Below are 14797 nucleotides of genomic sequence, written 5' to 3' on the forward strand. Positions count from 1 at the left end.
TTTAGATTTAGAGAGATCCTAACCTTGTAAATTAAGTCCTGCGAGCCACTGCCAATGAATAAACTCCATCCCTCGCCTGATTTACGACCATGAGAGAGCGCTTGCAATCCTATGAACCACTTTGGAAGACGAGGAAGATCGCCAGAGGGAGCGTATTGCAGGCCAGCCGCAAGATCCTTTCCAGATAGCGAGATCGACTGTTCCTGCGCTGGGTCCATATGGGAGGCAATATTGAGAGATGACGATTTAGAGGGGAACATGGTATCGTGGGGTTTGCCTGCTAGAAGCGATATCACACCTGGCTTGTTTTCCAATGGAAACAGCCCACGGACTGAAGTAATACTATTAAAACAATGTTCATGACTCATAAGATCGAAAACTCACTAGGACTGGGCTTCCGTTCTCTGGCTGTGTCGGAAAAAAAAAGTGTAGATGTTTGCTGGAAGACCGTACTTGACAACGTGCTCGCACATTAGATAAGCGAACGTTGAACAGGTCCACGTGCCGAAGAGTCGCGCACATTGCTTCCGCAGAATTCAATATCGATTATCACGTGGTATCGTGATGTGTATGGTATGTAAAGGTATATATCACAGAACGGTAGTAGATGTAAAGTGTAAACGTGAAAAGAAGTGGTGGTGGGTTGAATAATATGCTACACGTATCAATGGGAGTATTGTACAAGTGATGGTCATGGATCGTGATGTCCGAGTCAGCTACAGCTAGAATTCGGGCGTTCTTGAGTAGTTAGTCTGATAAAAAAAGTTGACACGCACCCCAAGTGTTGATTTCACTTTGTTTGTGAAACGGATGGCATTATCTTTGATTGCCGTCAGATGGCGCGAGTGCGGCGCGACGACAGTCTGAGGTTGAAATTGATTTGGGTGCTGAGAGTGGGCGATAAATCGGCAGCAGTGAAGTAAAAAATACGAAACGGACTGACAGAATCCATCCATATGTCAACTTGCATCTGATGGAACTTAGCTCTATACTTGCGCTGACCACAAACGATACTCACTAGAACTTTCCTGTTTTTAACAGGTAACGGTCCCATCGATGAGGTGTGTACCGTACGAGACATCTAATCACAATTACGTTAGCGCCGATAGCGTAATTGAAAGGGGCTCACCTTCAAAATCGCCCAAAGTAGTTTGGTGGGAGCGCGGAATGATCGATAAACCTAAATTTAGATACATAAGTCGTCGAACCAAATACTGATAAACATCATCAACTCTAAATTATTGGAATCCCGCGTACACGCACCTGGTCTGGTCTGAGGTCTCAACTCAGAAGTTCGTTATTCGACTCTGCATTGTTAGCTTAGATGATTACTGTGCTTGAAGCTTGAGTGCCGAGTCTTGAGTCTCATAACAAACCCTGTGTTGCAAGGTTTGCGGCAGTACCTTAACGTTCATAGTCATTTATCAACACACACCTCATCCTTCAAGTTAACGATCATCTGGCAGTATATCTTCATTTCAAATGATAATACAAAATATAGCGTGAGATGTATACTCGGTCAAAGTACCTCATCGAAGCATGAATCATGCGCCTGCAGATTAGCCCTTTGCGAACGTATAGACGTGAATTCGGCATTTGGAAGGGTAGTGAGATTGTGCACCATTTCGGTGATAAGCTCAAGATCTTCATATACCGGGGGTGCCTCATTTGCGCGAGTTCTTGGCTGTAGGGTCTTGGGATCAATCGGAAAGACGTTCACATCGCTGGATGTGGATATGTATGAGCCCGAGATCAAGAATTAAGCGAACAAACACTGACCGTAAGAAAGGCAACTTGCTCAGCGCCTCCTTGAACCCAGGAAAGAGGTCCGGGTTGGCATACATCCTGGTTAGACTGGCCATGAAGATTTCATACATGAGATCCAGTCTACGACCCTGCGTCTTCGGCGAGCGCCAGATATGAAATGTGTGGTATATCTGATTCGGCAATGCATTCATGACTGGCATAAGCAACGAGAAAGAACACGTACAATGGTCACTAGAGTCCCCACTACGCCTTGAGTAAGACCATCGCGGTCTCGTACTTCCTCAGGAAAGAGATCCGCGATTCTCCCATTCTCATTCCTTTTCTCGGCCAAGCCGATTATAGGTCGCATCAGCGATACCCATACCAGTTCTGCAAACATATGGAGTTTTATCAGTTCTGCTATGCCTCGTTGCACCTAAGTCAGAGTAAGCCATCAAATCAGATCATATCGGTTTGCAGCTTCTCACAAGTTCCCGATTGCCTGAGTCAAGCAGCGCAAAAAAGTAATCGACTCTTGCTTTTTTGGCTGCATTCTCACTTCCTGAAAATCCAGTTGGCGTGTGAATGCACCCCCGGACGACTTTGCGCATTTCCGATGTCCTGTTCACAATGTGATTCGAGAACTGTTCATGATGATCCTTGAGAGTGAGAAAAGGTAAAAGTGGAGCATGCGTACAGTGAGGCGAAGGGTGTCCCATCCAATAGATGTCGTTTCCATGTCATCCGTCACCACTGTCACTGATCATGCTGTTAGATAGTGAATCATACATTCAAATGAAGGTGCTTACACAGTTGGTTGTGTAATTCATCCACCGATGTTCCACTGAGAGTTATCGCCGTTAAAAAGCAGCTGGTAATGAGCCGTCTGTATTGTTGTTCAGGAAGGTTCCAAGGGTTGTACAATCCGACCCAAAGGCTGCCAAGGTAGAGACACTTCGTTAAAAATATCGGGCGGTTCCAAGCAGAGTTTTTCAGCGCATCAGTGATGGCTGCTCGAAAGTCGGAATGGAGCGGTGCATCCACACCTTTCCAGGTGAGCCGTTCATGGAGCACAATCGTTGGAGGGATGTGGGGGCGGTCGAGGTACCCGACAGACATATCAGACACCATTTGAAGATCGTCAAGCATCGAATTGTCTGTGTACCCTTCAGACCCGGTGACAGTTGGGAAATCATGATCAAAATCGGCGGACCAACTTTGCCCGTTTGATGAAGGGTCAGGTGGAAAAAAAACAGATCCACGCTCATCATCAGCAGGAGGTAGAGAGATTGTATGTTGGAAAGGCGGCGCCTCGATTTGATATGGAACAGGTGCAGCCTCAATGACAGTGGGAGTGGCAGGAGGCGGAAATTGATATACAAGAGGCCCAGCCTCGATGGCAACGCGAGGGGTATGACACATGAAACCATGCAAAGGCGCAGCCCCACTGGCGGCGAAAGAACCACAAGGCGAGAATCCGTCTGGGAATGGCGCCGCATGGAGGCGGATGGAATCATCCAACATGCTAAGCTATGGACGGGCAAAATCATTCCTCAGCAACACTGTGCACCGAAAGTAATGCTCACTGGGCCACACAACACTGATAAACCCTAGTACATTCGGGCGACAAAGTTCGCTGTCGATCAACCGCAGAAAATTGCCGTCACCGGTCTATGTTCATTCTGTCAATGACTGAACTCCATGAAGTTCAAGATCTCACCATCTTCTTTTCATACACTTCAGAGAACATTACTCTATCGTGGCTTGGAACGGCCAGTATGCCTACTATATCCAGAATACTGTGTTCTGAGTTCGTCGATGCATGCTCGGCGCGCTGCAAACCAATACAATGAGATAAAATAGATGACTGTGAACAAAACTCACGTAGAGGGGCGAGAGCTCCCGATTGGCGTTCGCAAGATATCCTATGAGACGAAAGTGCTCAGTGAATCCTACGAATGGATGCTACAATGACAAGTTAGAGAGAACAATGATTAATAGCCGATGCCGAACCGGATCACTCTGGACGACGAGCTTCAGCGATTGAGATATATGGTGTAGGGTATAATACATACCGGTAGCTGGAGAATCCTCAGGACTTTGTTCTTGTCCGGAAAGTACAGGTAAGTGGGAGAAGAATGGGCTATTTTCGGTCAACATCTGGTAAGTTTAAGATCGTTTATATCGCGTCTAAACCTCACCTTGCATCATCTTATATTTGAGAAATAGAGAGGGGAAGTAACTTGAAGAGGCGGAGAGAACGAGGAGACAAGTCGATACTAAATAGCGAAGCGCTAATTTTTAGTAATGGCCAGAATAGCGACGGCCAACTTGAAAGTTTGGTGATGGGCAGAATTTGGCGATGGCCAGAGTTTGGTGATGGCCAGAGATTGGCAACCATGATAGCCATAGATTGGGGATGCCCAGAGATTAGCGATCACGATTACCAGTGGCCATGGCCAGAACTAAAGACACGCCAGGTGGTGATGGCCAGCCGGAAATGATTGACTTGTCTGGCAAGAAAAGCCGCAATAATGGTTCGTTGTGCACAAATAATTAGTAAGAATTATCAATGAAAACATGCCCGTCAGGGACTGTGTAGTAACCGCCACCAGACAGGGATTACGTGCGTTTAGCGCCAGCAGCCGGGGAATTGGATGTAATACTAATTTTCGTAATCGAACACATGTCTCGTAAACATGTCGTCTAGTGCGTCGATGAGGGACTCTGTGCTTCCATTGCGTTCCTGGTCGAAGAAACCCGGCTCCTCGACGCCAACGTGATCGTCCTCTTCATCTTCATCTTCGTTGTCGGAAGGAGATTTCCAGGTGGTGGTTTCTTCCCTTTCCGAACTCATGTCGTCTGGCTGCCGTGTCATATGTAAAGTAGAGTGAATTGCCTGTTGGGTCAAGGAAGAACATTCCATCTTCGCATCATGAGAATACACGTGCCCTACTCCAAGGCCGTAATGGAAGCGCATGAGGGCATCGCGGTCCACGAAGCTTATTACATTTGTATTAGGGATAGATGTAACCAGAATAAGCATAGACACTCACCTGTTGACGTAGTATTCGCGCCAATCTTGATGATCTCCCGCGATGCGAGAAATCCCGCACTCGCTGGGGTTGCGCTGACCCCGGGAGAAAGCGGGTATGATGTGACATGCCCTAAGCACCATGGCTGGGTCTACAAAGCCAAATGCGTCCGAACTCTCCAGAGGGATGAAGCGAACACGGCCTAAATTATGTGTGCTCCAGGTGTGACTCTGAACCGATTCATACCATCGAACAAAAAGAAACTCAAACCGGCGGGATTCGTATACGTTCCCTACACGAATAACATTAACATGGTGGATTCCAAGGACCTTAGCATAACGATAGTTGCTGTCATCAGCATCATCGTCACGATGCTTGAGGAGCATGATGTTGCAGTGAGGCGTCCTCGGATTTACGACGTCTTGAGCCCTGCGGACATCATACGTCGTGTAATTAAATCTCGCAAGGTGGTGGTGGTAGATTCGGTTCCTTTTGAATAGAATTGAATCACGTTCTTGGGTGAGATTAGCTGATTGCCTCTCTGGCTCGAGACGATCCAAAAGGTGGTCTTTCAAGCGAGGTAGGAAGTCCTGAATCAAATATCAGAATGATAATGATGAAGTAAAACGCATATTACTTTCATAACGGGATCCTTCGCGTGGCTGCGGAGGTAGTAACCGAATTCGTCGTAGACTTTCTCGCTTTGGCCGATGTGATGGTGTACATGGGGATCGTTCATCGTCCCATCCACCTCTACACGAGAGGTTTGCAGTTGGTGCCGTTGCTTGATGCGGCGTAAACGTGTTTGGCGACGCTCGATCTGAGTCAGCTGGCGCACAAAAGCCCTTCGGTCAGTGCGACGGTATCGGCCTTTTGACGTACGATGCTCCAATTCTCCCTAATGGAAATTGAATTAAGGTGGGAACGGCAGCTGACTACAACTCACTGGTTCAGTGCTGTAGGAATCTGTTGTTCCCAGGCGATGTATGGAGGCCACGTAGTCCCCAAGTGCGTGAAATTTGTAGGTTTGAAGGTTAAACGACTTCTTTCTCCGTGGCAGCTTTGGTAAAGGTGCGCCCTGCGACTGTTCCTGGCTCACATGTTGCTTGCCTTGAGCATTGGCACCGGTCCTGGGCTTTCGAGCTGCAGTCCCTCGAACAATATCATTCGTCTTGCCTTTCTCTCCCCGTTTAGCTGCTTCTCTTGTCTGACGGCGAGACCGCGCATCAACTTCGCGATCGAGCTCTTGTGTTTGGTAAGCAGCGCATACTTTATTCTTGAACCGACGAAGTTGTTCGCCAAGATCAGTGGTTTGTTGATCGAGTATCTGTAATGTTAGATCAGAATGCATACGAAGTTTTGCTAGTCCGTGCCAGTGTGCCATTATGAACAGCAGATCCAAAACAATTTTGTTGTGCTCGTCTGGGAGAAGGCCATCAAAGACCGGGATGGAACACTTAGACAAAATCAGTCCACGTAGCCCTACATGACTGTTCTGAAGACATACTTGAAGAAGATCTTCAAAATTGCGTGCAGCCATGTTCGACATTTCTGAAGTATTAGCGGAAAAACGCCTAATGGTCGCTCGTCCGAATGGGGGGACTTGCCTGAACCTGTCAAAGTTAACGAGTTGTTAGCCCGCCGAGTCGTTGTCATCATAAATACTTGGCGGACCTCCTATCAAGCTCATGAATTCGGTCCTTGTTCAGGGCACAAAGAATTCTCAACAAGTGAACTAAAAGCATGCGCCAAACCCCAAGCTCGACCTCGTGCAGAAGGTCGACAACAAGCGCAATGAACACGTTGAATCCTAAGGGACCGAGGCAGTCGGAAAACGCGTTCTAATCAAGAGTTGGTCAAGCGAGAAATAAGCTAATGATCGTACTCACAGGGGTCGGTACCCAAGAATCGGGCTTGAGATGTGACTCGACTGCTGCACTGTCAACACCATAATTCTTCTGGTAGATTAAGCCGCGCGCTGTCGAGACAAGCTGATTCCTCGAGGCATCGGAGCGTGCGAGAGTCGTGCGCTGTTGCCTATCACGACTCATCCCTAGATTGTGGAGTCGTCCCATCGGCACTAGACATCGTGGGCAAGGACAGCCCCCCATCTGCCGAATGGTCGCGACGAGAACTCTGGCTTTTGTTAGTTGCGATATCTCCCAGATAATGATCAACAACTAACTTCTCGGGATAGTCAGCGGAATAGGTGAAAATTCGCGGATAAAATCTCCGTTTGACTCCATCACAGCAGTTGATCACGATCCCGTGTTTATATGCCTCCAAAAACTCAGGATCAAGTAAAATCCTCCACTGAGTTTGGAACAATTCACGGTGGCAGTGAGTTGCACATTCGCGACCAACTCCCTTGCCTTGAGTGTGAGCACCCGCGAAATCTTTAAATGAGTCGGGAAGCTGCCAGACGTCAACTGTGGTGTAGAGGATAATTGAATGGCCATCATACCTTTTGAAAATACGCGACATGATTTGCCAGATTGCAAGATGGTTGACACCGGCGGTATTTCGATTCGTTCCCAAAATACATGTATACTGGCCATAGCTTTGTGTTGCCGAATGTCGTAAGGTGTGTGGCGTCCGACCAGAACATGAGCGCGACGACAGCGCGGGGTAAATTGCATTCCGGCTCTCCAGGAGACTGCTGAAGTTCGCGGTGCGCATCCATGAAGGCCGGGGACGTGTATAATTCTCCTTGAATATTGACTTCGTGTTGAAGATGGGGGGCGCTCCATCGCAGCTGGTAAGGCTCGTAGTGGAAGAGTTCATCGTCCTGAACATTTGACAGCTTTTCGCGAATAACGGAAATCAGAGGTCGATGATAAAGATCTGCAGCGACATAAGGCCGAGCGCCCGGCTGAGCTGTAGTGCGAGAAAATGGAACTTCGATAGTCACTTGCGTTTTACGCCAACCCACATCTTCATCTTCCCATTCCTCCCCTTCTTCGTCATTGGCACTCGCGCCTAATTGCGAGTTAATCTTATCCCAGTGCGTATTTCGCACATCGTCAGGATCAAAATCCGGGCATCCGACTATGTCAATCAGCTCCTTAAAGCTCTGATGGGATTTTTGTACACCGCCATTCCAGTACCAATGGCCGAGCTCAAATGAGGATTTGTTAGGGTATGGATATAGCGAGATATCACGAGGCTCGGGGGGAACAGGCAGTTCTGCTGGAGTGCTAGCCAGAATAAAACTGATGTCTCGCAGAGTTACGACCTCTTCTGGGTCATGAGACGGGGGAGTCGATGAAAAGAATTGGCGTACAAGGCCAAAGACATTCCTCGCTGTGCGGAAAGGAGGGGCTGGCAGTGGTGTACGAGTCTCGGTGAATGCATCGATAGGATTTTCAGGTAGGTTTGGCTGTGGTTGTTGGTCAGGAAGTCTGAAAGGAACGCTCGGAGGAGGCTGCGGAAGCACGTCGTCATACTGCCTATAGCGCAGCGGCATAGGAACACCGGTACGTCGGCTCCTTCGCTGCGCTAGCGATAATCCCTCGTCTATTTGCGTAGACGGATTAGCGGAAGTAGGTGCACTGTGCGATGAAGAATCACACAACGCTTCCTGGCCGGGGTGCATCGCTGGCGGAGTTGAGCAAATAATAGAAGTCTCTGCCGTCAACGTCTCATTGGCCTGGTCATTGGACGACGACGGTACTGGCGGGCGGTCTAATAGTGTACTTGAAGTGTACCTGCCACTGTTATCTACCTGGGACCGTTTTACAGAGCCGAGGAGTTCTTTTGCTTTAGATAAAGCGGAGAATAACCTTTTCTTGCCTTTCAAGCACGAGTGCTGATGCTTGGTGTAGGCGCTCTCCTGTGTAAATTCCCGAGTACAAGTACATCGGAAAGGGGTCGGACCTGATGATGAATCCATGAGAAGCTGAAAGAATGGGAATGTTGATGATGGCCTAATAGTAGAATATCAATGAAAAAACTCGGCAATACTCGCAACACAACGGACCATCAAGTTGGCGCCAGCGTTGGCCAATGGCGCCAAACAAAGTCGGCATTAAATTCCCACAGGCCAAAAACCTCTGGCGGCAGGTTATGGGTCCTTGGCGCAAATTATGACGGCACATCAGCCACCATGATTTAGCTAAAAGCCGCTGTTTCGTTAGAGCAGCAGACCATACAGGTCCTTCTGTACATTCCACGCAATGGAACCACCATCTTCACCTTCCTCTATCATCACCGCCCCACCTGACTGTAGTGAAACGGCTCGTAAGTTAGCGAAACTGATTGTGGAAGCCAAGACTTGCCGCCTCGCCCTGCTACACTATGACAGTGCCTCAGAATCGATGGTTGAATGGTGTTGGTAAGCTTCAACCCTGTTCGAATCCTAAGCAATGACACTTCAACAAACAAAAAATGTAGGCCTGCCGATTGTGAGGGAAGGAAGGTTCCGCCATCCAACCTAGAGAAGCACCACAAAGAATTCGATTTTCGATTTCCATGCTGCGTATGCGCTGATGGCGGTGGGAGAGGTGCATACGTAGAGGTGGCAGTGTACCCTTGGTGGAATAATACCACAAACAGCAATTTTTGGACTGCGAGATGTGCCTCTAATAAATGCGGATACGAAGGTCAGTGTTATTCAACGTTCTTCATGCTCAAGGAATCTTACTTGATCATCGCCTAGTAAAAATGGACATGTACTGCCAGCTGGCGCCTTTAGCTGCCTTCCCGTACCCACGACGAGGTATGAACTTGTTGCTGCCAAAATACAATTTCATTGATAAGCGATGAAGAACAGCGAGTCTCTCCTGTTCGACTAGAGTGGACCTACAGAGAGCAGACGGAGTTGTTCAATGCACTCGACTCATGCGTTGGCAACGGGATTGGTGAAAAAGAGTTTCGTGTTCTATTTAAACGCTGCAGAAAATGCATGCGAGTCGGAACAAGGCCGGTGATGAAGCGCCATGTTTGTTCTGGAGGTGTGCAAAAGCGACAAAGACGATCGCTGTAGTTACATGCGGTAACACGGGCTAAAGTCAGAATTGGTTTAAAACATGCATTAGACGACTCGCTTTATTTGTTATCTCCCAGGATACGGTATGAGCTCTCTCAAAGAAGGGACGAAAGACTCAATGAAGGAACGTCTTGATACCACGCCGGTGTAGAAACAACAATACTGAGAGGAACAAAGAAATGCTCCTGACTGTATCTAAAAAGTTGTAGGTCGTGCGTTGCCTAGTCTGCGATACTTGAGATGGCAAGTGCATTCGACCCTAAAGGGGAAGCAGGTGCAGCGGAGATCTAGAGGTACGCGCTTCAGCGAAGCGCGAGAAAGCGCAGGTGCGCGCAAGGTACAAAGGCGCGGGAACGCGCGCGCGTATTAGCGCGAAGCGCGGGAAAGCGCGCGCGTGTAAGCGGAAATAAGAGAGACTAAACTTATGTGAAGATATAAGCAAGATAAGGATGTGAGATGTGTTGTGCTAATGAATAGATTTCTACTGCGACTTTCTAAGTAGTAAGTACTAGGTAAAGTTGGGTGAAAAGTAAGGTAAATAATAGTATGTACTGCTGGCGCTTATATAGCGCGCCTAAGCGCACTCATGCGGAGCCGAAGCGCTACCGAGTAGGTATGTAAAAATATATATGAGTGAGAAACTATGATAAAAATAAAGGTGGAACTATGCTAATAAAGGAAATGGAAATATACGTACTAGGGAGCTTGGTGGACAGTGGATGGATGCATCTGGATGGCTGGCGCTATAGGGCGCGCAAGCGCGGGAACGCGCGCGCGCGTATACATCGTGAAGCACGGGAATGGTGCGCGCATGGCGCGCATTGCGTGGGAAAGCTGCGCGTCATATAGGAATCACTGTGGATGGTACACAGAGTGATGCTGCGAGTTGGTGCTGTATACTCCCTAGTGTAAAGCGCCATATCACACTATGAGATGCACGAGTCTCTACACCGGGCCCGAGCGTCATCCATAAAAGTATTGCCTCCATTGGGGTTACAACAGGATACGCGAAGAAGACTAGAGAATGTTCCTTGAGATACTAAATCAGCGTGACAGCGGTTTGCAATTACAGCGGTTGAATGTTATGGTTGAGCAGCCACGTGACTTAGCTGACCGTGACTATTCTTCGTGATCTCTGCCTGACGCCTGTAAACGCTGAAGTTTGGCTGAATCGTCTCTCCTGCTCAAAACGTTAGTTTTCACCTATGTACAGTCATTGCCATGCTGACCATCCAAAGGAACACATTGTCGTGATGGCACGGTGTTTCTGGAGAGATACAAATTCAGATCCCCTAGATTCAAGTGGCCCCTGGAAACTATCAGCATCCGCTGGTATCGATTAGCTGAATAACGAGGAGGAGAAGTAAAAAAAAAAGTAAGAGCTGAAATCAGCGTAGGATCGATGCTAATCTGGGTCCCTTGCTTGAGGTGCTGTCATTCCAGCTTCGTCTGTGCAAAATGATGCCGTTCGTTAACACGATCTCATGGTAGTTAAGTTGAACTGAGCATAGCCCAGGATTCAACGAGCGTAGCTCAGGGTGGGATGCGAGCAGCTGGTGGGCGAGACAGCTGATCACGAATTCGATCGTGTTAGACTTAAACGGAAAAAAGGTGTAGCACTCGCTATAGCTTTTAATCATATATTTAATTGCGCTATGACGTGTGCGCGTACATGATGGCGAAAACAGCTAAGGGAAAGTGGTGGGTGCAAAAGAAAAGGTATCTGGAGCGAGTTCGTCGTCGAAGGCAATATGGAAGGTGTTGCTCAACGTGGTGCCGGAAATTTCCGTGGTGGTATGTAAGCAAGAACTTAGCTATACGCATCATTAATGCTGAATGCAATTCTTTTCTGCTTAGTAATGGAGTCTCTTCGCTCTTGCCAATGTCAAGGGCGGGCTGAGGAACTCCCCGCATAGCCTCTAGTTGAATTATTTCTCATGTAACCTCTCCACTATTGTTTCGCGCAACAGTTATCCTCAGGACTCCCGGTTCCCCTGGTTGATATCTCGGTTCTTTCAGTGAGTTCTCGACCCAACCTGTGCCCGCCTCCGTTCTCTCAGCTCTATTTGAACACGATTCCCATGCCTTTCTACCAGAATACCTCAGTGACGGCATTTGGAGGATATTTTGATCTAGGTACCAGTTTTATTTTTTTATGTTGAAGCTGCGCGGTAAATTGAGATTTATGACATACAAGGCACACGTCTGAGTGTTGTACAGAGGGTGTCAAGTGCACCCACATTTACATCATCTATGGCTTCATATGAGCGAGTCTTCGTTAGTTGGCGCTGTCAGTGATATTATGGGTGAGTGCTATTTTTCCCATGCTTGTCTGATATGGTATTTCACATCTAATCTAACAGCAAAATGATGCGCTCTAAGCCCACCAGGACCAGATATAGACACAAGCTTAATGTCCACATGGAACGCCTTTCTAGAGAATAAACACCTTGTCAAGCACACGGCACAGGCTCATTGATGCAAGGGTACTGTCCACAACTGCGACTCCATCAGGTATGTGTGCTAGCTTCGCTCAATTAAAGACTATTCTCATCAAGCTCAGCGGTCACAGCCTCCTGTGTCTGACGCTGCTGCTGCCTCAGGTACAAGCAGAACAACATGTCCCTAGCTCTACACGCAAGGAATACAAAATTCAGGCGAGTAAAACTTCCCGGTGGCGCATGGCTCTAACCATTGCTCTCAAAATCCCTGGACTCTCGCAGTGACCTTTTTACTTTCGTGTAGTCTGCTACATGGTCTTAGTAAGTCTGCATCGCAACAACGCTTCTGACAAATACACATCCTCCATCATCGAACCCTACGCTAGGAACTCAGATCACATTTTGATGGCCAGTCAACTTTCAATCATCCCTTATGGATCTCTATACTAGGAAACTCGTGCGTCATATCACCCTTTGATGGCCAGCCAACGCTCAATCATCCTTCTAGTGGTTCCTATAGTAGGAAAGTCTTTTGTATGCAATCTATACATCACGTTTTGATGGCCATTGAAGTTTCTCACTGGTTCAGTCGCCGCTACAAATAGACGCCGTCTCCACACGTAATATTATAATGTAAACACAAAATACAGTCGTTCACATATCCCTGATGTCAATCTGTGTTTCACCTTCGCAGCTGTTCGACGATGCAGCTTCTCGTATAAACATCATCCGAATCTCGAACTCACTAGGCATTGAATTGCTCGATGCCTACATAGGACTTGTAGCCATTGACAAGGCCTGTACATGAATTCATGTCTGTTGGCACATCCTAAAGTCTTTCAATACAGCTTCAGACAGAATTACAGGTCCTATCATTTTTATGCAAAAACCGAGTTTATCCTGGGGATCTTTGGGAAATTGTCGGGGAGCGCATAATAGAAGCGAAACAGGAGTCAATATTGCGACAACACCAGATCATTTGCGCTGATAATGGATTCACAAACACAAGACACATCGTTGTAGAGCATCTTCTAATGGAGGAGAGGAGGAAACGGGGACAAATGGAGGTGTCTTTGTATAGCCAGGCCCTTGAATACTTGCAGCAGCACTGCATGCGTGAGCTTCTTCAACCTTGGTGCATGAATCAGTAGTCTAAACACCATAAAACAGTCAAACATTCTGCGTATCCGGTGAAGCGGGACGTCCGATCTTCAGCAACCTCAAGTCATCCTGTGGACCGCAGAAACTTGAGCTGTTCAACGGCTACGCAAGAGAAATGCGAAGCATGGTTAAAGAGACGATACACCTACCCCCTCCAGGATGCTGAACCTTTGATGGGAAATTGCTCTTTTATGGGCGGAATTGCCTGTTCAGTACCTGGATTCTCTTCAGCACCTGGATTCGCTACTATGCACGAAGCCAAACACAAATCCGACATCTCGAATGTCAGTAGTTTCAATGATATTCTCACCTGCTCTCACTCTCACTCTCTGAAGTGCATCGGACCTTTATTGCCCCTGGTGAACTCGTTGGTCACCGTTGACGTTCAACAAGCGTTCTACGATGCACTATGCACAGAACAAGCTTGTCAGGCAGGGCTGGTGGCACGTCCTCTCACTGTTAATCTGTATCAACGCAACATCGAGTTAGAGATGCTCATCTTGCGGGCCAAGATGCGCCGCGCCAAAGCTGAGATAGAGCTCTATACAGTGGCCATTCAAAATGCTCGCGAATTGGACTTCTCTGACAACACTAGTGAGCCCCTTGCCCATGTTTTCTGCACTTGCTGATGGCCCTCCCACACACACACATACAGGTGTCTCGTCTTCCGCCAGTGAATTTATACCGCCCCCTCGACCAGATGAATTGTGTTTTTATGACGAGGACCGTGATGATGTGACGGACGACTTTGATGACTTTGAATTTTGAGTACAGTAATTTCGTTCTTCATCTATATTTATTAAATCATCATATAAACCATTGCTGTGGTTTGTACTATGTGTACTACCATTCTATGAAGCCTCTAGTCAGAAGCGGCGACTGACATACTACGCGAGCGCGGGTTTTTTTATAGCTTTTGGTAAATCTGTCCCTAGAACGTTATACCCATGAAAGCAATACCAATTCTTTTTGTTTGTTGTTTGCGCATCTCATCCTGGATCTACCTGCTACTCCTATTTCTCGCAAGGCATGGTCACACTGCATTTACCAGCCGGGCATGACAAAAAATGCTCTTTGATCTCCCTTCGTCCTCGAACAACAAAACATGTGTCATCCGACCTGTTTACTTTTTCTCCTCCAATGATCACTCGTCAGATTGAGGTTTTTTCGACAACAAGAGCCATAGACCGCCTCATGGCCCCCATTGAAAGATCATTCTGTCCTCTATCATGATGTATACAAGGAGCTTGCGCATATCTCTGAGGGTGAAAGCAGTGATAGACCAGGGCCATCAACTGGGCCGTTACTAATTGCGGTGGTATGTTTTCTTCCGCAACCTACTAGCTTTTTGGCTGATTCAGGATTATCCTCACTGAGACGGTGCACAACCCCCTTGTATCTAATACCTGTACTAGTCGGCGATCCGT

At 47.6% G+C, this 14797-nt stretch overlaps 4 protein-coding genes across 4 annotated transcripts; 2 read left to right on the forward strand and 2 right to left on the reverse strand.

Annotated features, from left to right (window-relative positions):
* Positions 1 to 2: 2 nt before the first annotated feature.
* F5891DRAFT_896730 (uncharacterized protein) lies at positions 3 to 161 on the reverse strand (the record flags this gene model as incomplete). The annotated part of the gene is made up of 1 exon (XM_041373379.1): positions 3 to 161. A coding segment is annotated over one exon (159 nt), but the record flags the coding sequence as incomplete, so codon positions are not given.
* A 1358-nt stretch (positions 162 to 1519) lies between these two features.
* F5891DRAFT_1182407 (uncharacterized protein) lies at positions 1520 to 3270 on the reverse strand (the record flags this gene model as incomplete). The annotated part of the gene is made up of 6 exons (XM_041366160.1): positions 1520 to 1724; positions 1780 to 1937; positions 1991 to 2182; positions 2235 to 2390; positions 2444 to 2505; positions 2556 to 3270. 6 exons carry the CDS (start codon positions 3268 to 3270, stop codon positions 1520 to 1522), a joined length of 1488 nt encoding a protein of 495 aa, XP_041231764.1.
* A 5686-nt stretch (positions 3271 to 8956) lies between these two features.
* On the forward strand, positions 8957 to 9574 carry F5891DRAFT_975621 (uncharacterized protein; the record flags this gene model as incomplete). Its single annotated transcript, XM_041376541.1, has 4 exons — positions 8957 to 9114; positions 9174 to 9382; positions 9439 to 9498; positions 9540 to 9574. The coding sequence occupies 4 exons, from the start codon at positions 8957 to 8959 to the stop codon at positions 9572 to 9574; spliced, it is 462 nt and encodes a 153-aa protein (XP_041231765.1).
* Positions 9575 to 11519: 1945 nt separating this feature from the next.
* Positions 11520 to 14138, forward strand: F5891DRAFT_975622 (uncharacterized protein; the record flags this gene model as incomplete). Its single annotated transcript, XM_041376542.1, has 13 exons — positions 11520 to 11566; positions 11739 to 11786; positions 11989 to 12074; positions 12239 to 12282; positions 12332 to 12371; positions 12514 to 12530; positions 12596 to 12666; positions 12695 to 12743; positions 12904 to 12990; positions 13058 to 13325; positions 13380 to 13654; positions 13706 to 13964; positions 14026 to 14138. The coding sequence occupies 13 exons, from the start codon at positions 11520 to 11522 to the stop codon at positions 14136 to 14138; spliced, it is 1404 nt and encodes a 467-aa protein (XP_041231766.1).
* Positions 14139 to 14797: the final 659 nt, after the last annotated feature.

Source organism: Suillus fuscotomentosus, assembly GCF_016647785.1.
Source record: "Suillus fuscotomentosus strain FC203 chromosome Unknown F5891scaffold_5, whole genome shotgun sequence".
NCBI lineage: Eukaryota > Fungi > Basidiomycota > Agaricomycetes > Boletales > Suillaceae > Suillus > Suillus fuscotomentosus.